Here is a 12,370-nt window from a genome sequence, read left to right as displayed (position 1 = left end):
TGCCTCATTTGATGATGTATAGCTTAGAACAAATCTTGGCTTCGTAAACTATGGTTCGTGACCCTATACAAAGTTGTATAACTCAGCATTTCTCAACTACGGACCCCGAAGATACTCAAAGGGCCACAGGTGAAAATTGTCAGGGGGAACCACAGGAAGAAAACAAGGTTGGAAGGAGACCTCAGCTGGAAAAAAGTTGAGGGAGAAATGCTGATGTAACAATGTGGAACTCGCACAAAGTTTTGGTAGCGTGTATTAAATGTCTTTCATGATTGCTGACCAGTAAATGATTGACGTGATCAACTATCTTATATACAGGTACACCTGTGTTTGCTTAAAAAGTTCTCTTTCCATGGTGGAAAAAGTTTAGGAAGCCCTGATATAAGTGTCTGGAGCCAGTTGTCTTCCTTTTCATATTGGTAACATGCCCGACATAGTTCTAGAAGCAAAGGATGCAGGTAGAACAAAACAGACAAGAATGTAATCACTATCACTATCACCATCATCCCGTTGATCATCGATTTGCTTGAGCGGGCCCAGTAAAGTCTCCGTTCGTCCTATCCCTGAGATTTTAGCAGCCTCTCTTTACTTGTCCTTCCCAACGGTGCCGCGTTAGAGGCTCTTTCAGGGTCAGGAGAATGAGACCCATTTTTACTGTATTTGGCATAAGAATATGCCACGGGGAGCTTGCCAAGCTCTCCCGTGTGGACAGGAAAACTCTGCATAACTTGCTAGGCTCTCCAAAAGGGAAAACTAGACTATAAGATGCTTTTCGGCCTCGTGCTTCCAGGAGCTTAGTTTTATAGTCTCTGGATATTGGCTGTTGATGGGATTACGCAGTGCTGGCGACAAGAATGTAAATCTTCTGGATTTTCTGTCTGAGAGGCCCAGGCCAGAAGGAGAGCTATTGTCCAGAGACAGTGAGTATCGCAGTGTACAAGGACCCAGCAGTTGCTAAGTGTCACGTGTTTATACTGTTCTATACAGATTCAGAGCTAGACATGCTTACTCCCTATTTTCAAGCAGCAAAGTTGTGCTAATCAGTTTTCCTAGCTTTTTCTTTTCTTTTTGCAGAGTGAGGGGTATAGCTCGGGCCACACCAGCTATGCTCAAGACTTTCTCTTGTTCTCTTAGGGTTCTCTCCTGACAGTGCTGAGGGGACTTAGGTTGTCGATCAAACATATATGGGGCTGATTGTATGCAAGGCGAGGTCTTAAACTCCTGTACTCTTTCTCTGGATTCTTCAGCATTTTCTTTTTATTTTTTTTAACATTCATTTTTATTAAAAACACCCTGATTTAAAGTGGTTCAGTATAGAGTCATTTCAGGCATTTAATTGTTCCATCACCACCAGTATGATCTTCCATCCACCAAAGTCCCATTTTCTCTGCTCCCTGACCAGCCCCCTTCAGCACATAGCAAACTGACTTTGTATTGCTTGAACCAACACAACTTTTAAGAAATGGCAAATAGAATCATCAGAAAATAAATCAGTAAGAGCCAGTTTGTGATTGCCAAATGACTATATGTAAATAAGGAAAATAAACCTTTTAACAATATAATCAAGTCAAATGCTTATTATTTTCATAGGTAAGCTCCTAACTCTGGACCCCCAGCGTTTTCTGTTTTTATGACTGATGGAGTTGAGGTTGGGCCCAGGTGTTTGGCCCAGTATTTGATCATATACTTTATGCTCACAAATCTTGAGCCAAATACCTTTAAGTGCCTGAGGTTTTGTTTATTTCATTTTGGGGGCATATCTGGTAGTGCCCAGGGCTCACTCATGGTGGTGCTCAGGAGACCATACATGATTTAGGGGATTGAGTTTGGGTCAGCCTTATGCACGGCAAGCACCTTAGCCCCTGTACTATCACTCTGGCCCCCAAATACCTATTTTTGTTTTGTTTTGAGAAAAAAGCACAATCATAAGAATCTCTGCTAACATAGTGGCTACAAACGTACTTAGAGCTATGGGGTGTGTTTTACTCAGACAGCCGTTCATTTCTGTGACTATCTTGGTGATGTTACAAAGAGAAAAGAAAAACCTAGAGATCATGTTGTCATAGGAAAACATGTTCCACATATATACTCCAAGACTTTGTACTCTCTTCCCACAAAACTCAGGTCTGATCGTTACTTGCTCGTCACATTATTTCCTCCCAGGTCCTGGCTGTTTAGGTTCCCAGACAACTTACTCGAAGCCAGACAGCAGATGTGACATGAGTCACTGCTGGCTGTCAGGGAGCTGCCTTTCGCCTACTCTTCCTGTCACAATAGAGAAATCTCTCTGTCCTTTGGGCTCTCTTGGGGCCTCCTTGGAATTGGAATGCTGGCTGTTCTTTTCTGTCTTAAGTTTTATGTGGCCTAAGACTAAGCCCATTCTGAACATAATTTGAGAAAGGGGAACATTTTTGGTGTAAAAATAAAATTGTATTTGTGGTGTTTTCTGGTATTTGATGTGTTGGTCATCTTAAAAGAGCCACATTTTAAGCATGTATTAATTTCTCCTTGCCTCCTATATGGCTATCTTTGATCAGTGATGGGCTTACTTCTTTGACTAAGCAAATGTGAAACTTGCTACTTTGATAAGTTTGCAGCTGTGTGATCAAAGTTTGTTTATAAACTCAGTTGTGGAGTGGGGAAGATAGCACAGTGGTCAGCTGTGCATTGTCTGCCATGTTTTTTGACCCAAGTTTGAACCCCAGCAAGCACAGTCCCTCAAGCACCATGGGGTGTAGGGCTGGTTTTCCTCAGCACCACTGGTTCAGGCAGCTCCACTCCATTGGGCCCGAACACTGAACCCGCTGGGCTGCGAGTTGGCTGAGGATCGCAGCGAGTGACTACTGGGTCCAACGAGCACTGATTGAGAGGTCCCTAAAATAGCAACCAAAAACTTAAATGACTGCTGGTTATAGAGACAACATAGGAGCAGTAATATTATATTTCTCTTTTAAAAAAAAGTTTTTAAAATTTAATACCTAAAACATACAAGTACAAAGAGTGAAGGAGACAACGCAACCATTTACCCATCACTGTGAAATTGTCATTGTACTTTCTACCTTACCCTCCCTCCCTTCTTTCCTTCCTTCCTTCCTCCCTTCCTCCCTTCCTCCCTCCCTCCCTTTATCATCCCCTACTGAAGTGTATAACTTATACATTCTCTTTTCTTTGTTTTATTTGGTTGGGGGGGCTTGTACCTGATAATATGCACGGGTTGCTCCTGGCTCTGCACTCAGGAGTCACTTCTGGCTGTGCTTAGGGGACCATATGGGATACCGGGGATTGAACCCGAGTTGGCTGCTTGCAAGGCAAGTACTCTACCTACTGTACCATTCTTCCGGCTTTTATTCACTCTCTTGACCCACCAAAGTATATGTTCCATGAGGTTAGACCTTTCTGGCTCTTAAGTTTCCTGCAAAGAGCCCTAGTGTTCAGTGGTTTGTATTTTTGCCAATACTATATTATATATTATTCAGTATTGAATAAATGAAAATTTCTAGGTTTGCTTCACTTTGGTAAAGTAGAATGCAGTTTAGGGTTCCCTCTCTAACATATACCATTCTCCAAATAAAATTCTCTTCTTCCCTCAGCCCCAGAGGTAACCAGTATTGTGAATTGGGTGTTTATCGTTTTCATGTATGTTTATGTATCGTCAGTAATATTTCTGAGCACACACTAGCCGGTGTGGAGAATTGTCTCTGGGTGTTTAGGAGTTATTGATAGCAATGGTAACATAACCTTTCTGGTTGTTTTGGTATCCGTGGTCTGGTCTATTGACCACTATGGGGAGGTGGGATGGATGGGGTGATAGGCAAACTCAAATAGGTCCTAGGAAGCTGATTACACCCCAAGCCTTCTTACAGAAAACTTTGCTTGTGCCTTGATTAAATACCCAGTCAAACAAAGTAATTCATGTATCGGGCAACAATTAAACTTCAACATTAAAAAAAAAAAAGAACCTGTCATGATTTTCTTTTTTTTTTTTTTAATTAGTTTATTTTTAATTAGAGAGTCATCGTGAGGGTACAGTTACAGATCCATACATTTTTGTGCTCATGCTTCCCCCATACAAAGTTCAATAACCCATCCCTTCACCAGTGCCCATTCTCCACCACCCGTAAACCCAACATCCCTCCCCCCCTCCCCAATTTTCTTAATTAAAGTCTCAAAACTAGGTGCAGTTCATGTGTTTGTGCCAGAAAATTGTCCTTCCCCAACTTCCTCCCCCCCCCGCCTCCCGCAGTTTTCTCCAGTTAAGAAAATTGCCCTTACTAGTGGAGGGATGGGTAAACGATCACTGTATGAGTGCAGTGCAAACACAAAAGTTCACACTGTACGTCACAGTGATTATCTAATAAAAAAAATTAAAAAAAAAAAGAAAATTGCCCTTTTTTCTCCTCCCCAGTTCTCTCTCACTGTTCTCCTGGTTCCACCAGAAAATCTAATTAACAGAGTTGAAGTGGATGTGGCTGCTGTTGCTCAGTGAAACATTTTCTTCTTCCTTTAGTTGCGACGAGAGAAGATAGACCTTGAAAATACGTTGGAACAAGAACAGGAAGCGCTAGTTAATCGTCTCTGGAAAAGGATGGATAAACTTGAAGCTGAAAAGCGGTTTGTTTAGCCTTGCTGTTCACTCTGGGTGTGTGTGGTTTGGGTGTGGGGTGAGGCTGTGGTTCTGCTTGGGGTGTGACAGAGGTATATCAAAGGGACTTTTAAATTCATTGGCCAATGCATGTTGCTTAAATTTGCAAATCAAGAAGTCTTCTCAGCTAGATGTCTTTATACATAGGGCCCTTCTGTGTTTTTTTCTAATTGCCCTAGGAGAATTTCTTTTCAGACTATGACAGAACTAATTAAGGTGCTGTAGTATACCTTTGAATTATTCTGAAAGATTGTTGTATTTTCAGTTTTTCATCATATTAAATTGGCTTGCATGATTGTTTTCTGAAGTGCCTAGGATATTTATCATGGAGTATTATTACACTGGTCTTGAACATACTTCATTAGGAAAGCTGAGCTATTAATAGAAAAATTAGTATGCATTAAAACCTGTTATAAAGATAAACTAGTCTTTAAGACTAGGATTCTTTGTATTTAGTATATGTGCCTGGGTGTGAGATGTTATTTAACCACAAGCATTTCTTGAATTCCTTTGTGCAAGATGCAGTCTGGACCTTTTTTGGGTTCTGAATAATTGGGTGCATAGGGCAGGGTTTGAAGAATACCAGAGAGGTGTTCAATATACAGGATATATGTGATAGGTATAGAAAGGGAATTTCTTGAAAATATTTTGTAAGTATTTTATCAAGATCTCTTGCTTGCCAAAATTTTTTCACTATAAGTATCTGATTTGAATAAACATGAAGTTTTAAAAATTCATCTCTAGAATGACAAAATACAAAATACAGATGTAAGCATTAAGAAAAGTGAAGCAATCATATAATTGTTGGGATCCTCCCTGCAATTAAAACTAGTGTTCATCTATGTTTTGTATCATTGAGGTGCTACTAATTTGCATTATTATAGCTGAACTAGTGATCATGATGAATGTAAGGACTATTGCAATACTTAACATACTATTCTCAGAAAGAGTAGACCTAAAGGGAATTCACAGCTTGGACTTGGGCAGATTCAAAAGTAGAAAGTTAAAACCAAAACTAAGCAGATCCCCAGTGATTCATAAAAGCGGGTGTAGAGCGCTGTGGCATCATCTTTCCTGTGAGAACTCAGTTGGAAGTTTTATGTATACTAATACCAAATTATTACATTGAACAGATGGGCTGTTTTCAGTTTATAGGTCAGAAGTTACTGAATATAAAAGAATTTTATGTGGTTCAAAAGAGGGATAATTGGTGAAGGTAGAACCATTGATTATTAACCCAGTAATTTTAGTTTCCTTAAAAAAAATATTTTTCCTTTGGTGTTGATAGAAAGAAAAGGGACTTTTTTTTTAAAGAAAGAATTTTAGAAGCCATGTTTCTTCAAGCTATATCTCTCTCAAAAAAAGGGAACTCAAAAAAGTTTCAACTGAAAATGTATAATCAAATTCCATTATCAAAGTCAGCAGGTAATTGAGTACCTGCCATTTTCCAGACATAATAATCGGAGGTCTGATTATTAGAGATGTTTTTAGTAATGTTCAGAATCTATGGTCACTTAAGTGAACGACTTCATTGACCAGCTGTAGGTGACCAAAAGTCAAGGTCACCAATACGAAGTATTTAGCAAACCTGTGACTTCTAGCTTTTAATAAGAGCTTAGCTGTTAAAACCTCCAGATAGTATGTTGATTTGTCTTTTTAAGGCAACCCTTTTTATTGTTGGATTTTGTTTTTATTTCATGAAGAATCCTGCAAGAAAAATTAGACCAGCCGGTCTCTGCTCCCCCATCACCTAGAGACATCTCCATGGAGATTGACTCTCCAGAAAACATGATGCGTCACATCAGGTTTTTAAAGAATGAGGTGGAGAGGCTGAAGAAACAACTGAGAGCCGCACAGTTACAACGTATGTAACTTCCGGGTTTGCTGATCTGTCAGTAGAATTAGTACATTAGTCACAAAAGCACATTTATATCTACATGTCTATCATCCTGGTGTAGATTATGTCTTTAAAGTGTTATAGTATATGGGGCTGGAGCAATAGCACAGCGGTGTTTGACTTGCACACGGCCAACCTGGGTTCGATTTCCAGCATCTATATGGTTTCCCAAGCACCGCCAGGAGTAATTCCTGAAAACATGAGCCAAGACCTCTATGCATCACTGGGTATGACCTAAAAAACTAAAATAAATAAAATAAAGTATTAAAGTAAAGCAGGGGAAATAATTCATGCAGATTACCGAAATAGAAAAGCAATTCAAATAATTGTAGGAGGGTCCAGAAATACAGGTTTTTAAAAAATTCTTCTTTGTGTTATTTCCTAGAAGTGTGCTGACAGCAGTGGGCAGGAGACTCAGTGAGCTCTTTGGGACCTTGTGGCAAGGAAGAGTGCTTGTTTTCCTTCGTCCTAAATAGGAGCTAACACTGGCTCATGACACTTGAAGCATAAATGCTTTTGAAATTTATGCTTATTATTTTAGAGAAATTAAGGTATTGAGTTGGCAAAGGAACTGGATTTCTGCACATTTAAGTCTATGCAGTTGCTTATCTCTCTTGCTTCTACTTCTAAGCTCAAATTTGTTCATATAAATTTGTAGTAAGAGCTAGAGAGAAAAAAACTAAATTTTCCTCTCACTTCTCATCCCTGACCCCATTCTTAGAATTACTTATTTTTCAATATATTTTTCCAAATTTGCATGAGCTGAGTAATCACAGTTACCATCACTGTAGATACACTTGAATATGTTTGATACCTGTGCAGGAACAAAGCATACCTTCAAGAAAAATTCCAGAAGTGCAGTTGCTAGGTCGAATAGAATATACGTTTAAAATTTCAGGGATTCTTTTTTGGGGAGTAACACCTGTCAGTGCTCAGTGGTTAGTCCTGGCTCCACACTCAGGAATTACTCTTGGCAGTGGTTGGGGGACCATATTGGATGCCAGGAATTGAACCCAGGTCAGCTGCGTGCAAAGCAAATACCCTCCTCATTCTACTATGGCTCCAGCCAAAAGGATTCTTATTTTTATGCTTTTTTTTTTTTAATTGTTGTTGTTTTGAGGCCCCACTGGTAATGTTCAATGCTCCTGGCTCTGCACTCAGGGATTATTCCTGGCGGTGCTTGAGGGACCATTTGGAATGCTTGGGATTGAACCAGTGTTTACCGCATTGAAGGCGAACACCCTACCCACTATATTATTTCTCCAGCCCCTCTTTTCTTAAATATATTTTTTCTTGAATCACCGTAAATTACAAGGCTATTCGTAATTATTCTTTGAAATTTACTGTAAATTCTAATCCAGTAGTGCCTCTGGAATCAAAAGAATGCTCAGAAGAAAACGTCCAAAATTTAGTAACTCAATGACACCCAGATTAATGATTTTGCTTTTATGGAAGTCTTCAATCCAAAATCAAAGGACTAAAATCCAGATAACCCTAGGGCTGATTTCTCATAAAAGGCTCACGTGGAGAATTTGTCTTCTTGTTTTTCCCAGTCTGTAAACAGCCTGAGTTTGTTCACTCCTGGTTCATTTCCCTACATAGGTGTCACTCCCACCCCATCATGTCTCTTTTTCGCTTTTGTCACTTTGTACGCTCAGCTCATGCATCATCTCTAGGTTCATAATTTAATCACTGAAAAATTCCCTTTTGCTGTGCAAGATAAGATAATGTCACATTTTTTAGAGACTGGGATGTGGATGTCTATGGAACCCATTATTTTATCTAAAACCCAAATAAGTTTCTACAACAAAATCCTGTGAATCTTTTGTTTTGGAGCCACACTCAGTGGAACTCAGGCTTTACTGACTCTGCACTCAGGTCACTTCAGGCAGTGCTCAGAGGAACATATAGGGTGCTGGCGATGGAATTGGTTATTCCACATGCAAGGCAAGCACCCTACCCACTGTACTAGCTCTCTGACCCCATATTTTTTGTTGTTGTTTTTTTCTAGACACAGATAAGCCTGATGGGCTTCAGTATTTGCAAACAATTTCTCAAAACATTTAAGGAAAAGTTCTTGTTTTCTTTTTGTTGGACTTGAGCGATAGCACAGCGGGTAGGGCATTTGCATGTGGCTAACCTGGGTTCAATTCCTCCGTCCCTCTCGGAGAACCCAGCAAGCTACTGAGAGTATCCCGCCCGCACGGCAGAGCCTGGCAAACTATCCGTGGCATATTCAACATGCCAAAAACAGTAACAAGTCTCACAGTGGAAACATTACTGGTGCCCACTCGGGCAAATCGATGACAGTGCTACAATGCAGTTGAATCACTGTGAGATACAGTTACAAAACTTTCATATTTGAGTTTTCATCATACAATGATCAAACACCCATCCCACCACCAGTGCACTTTGTCCACCACCAATGTTCCCAGTATCCTCCTGGAAGACTTTCCCTCATTCATCAGCCTCAGCCTCTGTATGCCAGATGACCAGTGCCTCCAAGTTCAACTTTATATGAACTTGAACCTCTTCCAGTTCTTCTCAGTTCTGGCTGAACATTAGAATACCCTAGGAAGCTTTTGTTGTGCTTGAGAGGCCTCCTCCTCAGAAACTTGGGTTTGCCTGGTTTGGGAGGGGTGTGGATATTGCTGTGTTCTACCTATAAACTCGAAAGAGAACCTAAGATATTTAGGCCAGTTCTGCATTGTTTGGGAACCATTTCTTTTGAGTCGGCCTGGAGGTCACCCTTAGTTGACAGTAAGTATCCCTGACCAAATATTGCAAGAAGTCTGGTGACAGAGGAAACAAGTTGTATTCCCCTAAGCCCTAAGAAACTGTTAGAGAAGAGCATGACTGGTGTAAGTAAACCCAGTCTCTGGAAATCAGGCCTGGTTCGTGTGCCAGCAGAGGGCATCCAAGATTCGGTAATATCAGCCATCTCTGCCTGCATAATGCTCAGGGGAAGTGGGCCTGGTGTCTCCCACCAGGTCTCTGCATGCTGGGCAAATTTGGGAACAGTCTTCTGGCTATCACTCCGAGCGACTGACATTCTTTTCTATAGATTATTGTTTAAGGGTCCCCTGATGACTTCCCCAGATGCTAACGGATTGCCATTTCCTTTGAAAGATGATATCTCCTCTTCAATTATTCTTGAAGCTTCATGAATCTCTATCCTTTGAAGTGTTCACATTTACAAAAAGAAAGGCATGCTAGACTGACAGCCTCTCTTCTAGTTCTAGAAACAACAAATAATCCAAGAGGCCAATCTAGTGCTTCCTGTAGCGCTAGTGAAAAATGTGCACTTGCATATTTGAGATGAAATAATTTAAATCGTTTATATTAAAAGCGTACTTTGTAAATATTTTCCCAGCATGCCTTCAATTAAAAAGATTTTTTGCATCTGGATTAGACAGCAGGGTTTCTGGCTATATTGAAAACAACTGAGGAATTTAATGTGTTGTGCACATAATAGTGTTTAGTAATTTTGGTGTCTTTATTTGAATTTCTACAATAAGGTTATTTAAAACTTTGAGATATTCTGTACTAAAGCTACCTTGGAAATCATGAACTATTAAAAGACATCTGCTAAAGACCATAAATTTCATAAAAGTATTTAAAAAATGAAGCTAACTTCTTGGACTTGGTTGTTTTGAAGTAGGGTCAGTTCGTCAGGGAAGAGACGGGGTCAGTGTGACATTCTGCCCCTTGCTTCTTTCTGAAACCTGGACTGTAGCAGTAACCTGTTATTTGGCAGAAATAGGAACTAGTGAAGGAGGGGAGGCACTAACCTTTTGTTTCAAGGTTATTTTGGTTACTTAGTAATGATTCTGACCTAAGGAAGCCAGAAAAGGATTCAGATAGGGTGTTTTGCCATTAATGAATGAATCATGCAGAAGAAGCTCAAAAGGCCAAAGTTTGTCACAGCTCAAGCAGAGCAGCCTTCAGAGCTGCTGGAGGATGTCCTTTCCACTTTTCCTGTTCCCGGGGAGAGATTGTGACTGGTTGGGCTGGATCCAGTTGCCCCTCCAGTTGCCCCACTAGCTTAGGAGACCCCAACCTGAGTGGCAGCACCTCAGGAAGGGGTATTTGTCAGCAGAGGCTACTCAAGAGTGTTATCTGAACTTGGCGTTTGCCTGCCTTCGGAATCAGAAAGACTGTGCCTGGGGAGAAAGCAGAGTCACAGGCACACCAAAGATTAGCCTTTCTTGAAATTTCCTGAAAGTGACACCTACACACGGTGTCAGTTTCTATTTTATGAACAAGCCATAACCATCACTAGGTTTTCTGGTCCATTGGTTGCCGGCCTGCCTTCTCCATCACGGCGCACCATGGGTATATGAGCAAGTGTGACCATTTTCTCTCAGTGGCTATCTGAAATTGGGGATCTCAGACAGTGCCTAGAAGGAGCCTGAGGCTGGCTGGTTTTCCTAATAAGTCCCCCCACCCCCTCCCCTGCCACACACTACTCCCTTGTTCTCCTTGCAATCTAGAGAGAGCTCTGTTCACTAATAAGTTCAGTTCTTCCATTTCCTCTTCCATGTAAATTAAGTGAGAGTGAAAATGCGTCCTCTGCCGATGCTTTTTGTATTCTTTTCTGAATGTAGCTTGTTGGAAACTTTTGACATGTGGGGTAAACGTTAAAAAGAGACCTCATTGATGTCGGGGTGAGAAGCAGTGTCTGGCCCTGGTTCCTTTGTCTTGCTTGGAATGGAACTGCAGTCTTCTCTACTGAGGTTCACATACAATTGCATGCAACTCTGACTGAGATCCCCCACTTTTCAGATTCAGAGAAAATGGCACAGTATCTGGAGGAAGAACGTCACATGCGGGAAGAGAACTTGAGGCTGCAGAGGAAGCTGCAGAGGGAGATGGAGAGGAGAGAGGCCCTCTGCCGGCAACTCTCCGAAAGTGAGTCCAGCCTGGAAATGGATGACGAAAGGTATGTACTTGTCTCATAGACCTTGTTTGCAAAAACACCAACAAGCAACCACAAAAACTCAGGCTCTGGGGTGCCTCCATCACAGTTCATGGACAGGGCTAGCTTAAACATTTATTTTTCCTAATAATGAGTGCATCACATCAAAGTAGACGCTGAGAATGAGATAAATGAACACAAAAAAGGAGAAAAGTGTTGCCTTTCAAATCATTTAGAGGCAAAGAATGGGAGGTGAAGTTGTATGCAGAGGCAGAATAGGCATTTGCTTTTTGAGTTAGTATAAACCTATATTCTATCTGTCTAAAGTCTAGGAATATCCTAATTCATAGATTGGATAAGTTAGTGCTAATACAGCCAGAGGAAACAAATTCAGACAGAAGTTGAAGAACCAGCAAATGGGGCAGTGGGGTGGTGGGCAATGCGAGTGAGAACCAGAAGTCTTCCCTTAGCGCGATGGGTAACTTTTGAGCTTTTTTTCTGTTCATTTTTAAAAGTCAGATGAGTACAATGCATTTATCTGTTCAAGCCTTTCTTTTGTTGCACTAAGACTGAAGCAAGAATCATTCTTTGGACACCTAGAAGAAATGGTGAAATCATTTTCCTTTCATCCAAATTTTCTCCCCCACCTCTAAAGTTCCTAGTTCACCCCATGCCCCACCACCCATGTTGTTTATTTTCCTTAGGAGTGAGTGAATTAACACAAGTAATAAATCCAAATTGAAAACACTGGTGAGCCTGCAGAGACGTCCAGAACTTAGGAAATTAGCCTTTCTCGGAACCAGACCATTTCTGCACAGCCATTTTCCTCTTCTGGATCAGGGATGCCTTGGTCTCGTGTGGTCAGTGTCGAGGTGAAACCCCGTCTCTTTGGGGATCTGTCCCACAGGACACC

At 41.0% G+C, this 12,370-nt stretch overlaps 1 protein-coding gene across 1 annotated transcript in view; it reads left to right on the top strand.

The window, feature by feature from the left end:
• Positions 1–12,370, top strand: part of CCDC6 (coiled-coil domain containing 6) — a 133,704-nt gene that overhangs the window by 105,969 nt on the left and 15,365 nt on the right. Inside the window, exons 4-6 of the mRNA XM_012934496.2 lie at positions 4,508–4,611; positions 6,346–6,506; positions 11,325–11,481. Of these exons, the coding sequence (XP_012789950.2) occupies positions 4,508–4,611; positions 6,346–6,506; positions 11,325–11,481 (422 nt within the window). The remainder of the gene's footprint in view (positions 1–4,507; positions 4,612–6,345; positions 6,507–11,324; positions 11,482–12,370) is intronic.

This window comes from Sorex araneus, chromosome 5 (genome assembly GCF_027595985.1).
Source record: "Sorex araneus isolate mSorAra2 chromosome 5, mSorAra2.pri, whole genome shotgun sequence".
NCBI lineage: Eukaryota > Metazoa > Chordata > Mammalia > Eulipotyphla > Soricidae > Sorex > Sorex araneus.
The sequence above is the reverse complement of the archived record's forward strand: the minus strand, read 5'-3'. Positions and strand labels throughout refer to the sequence as shown.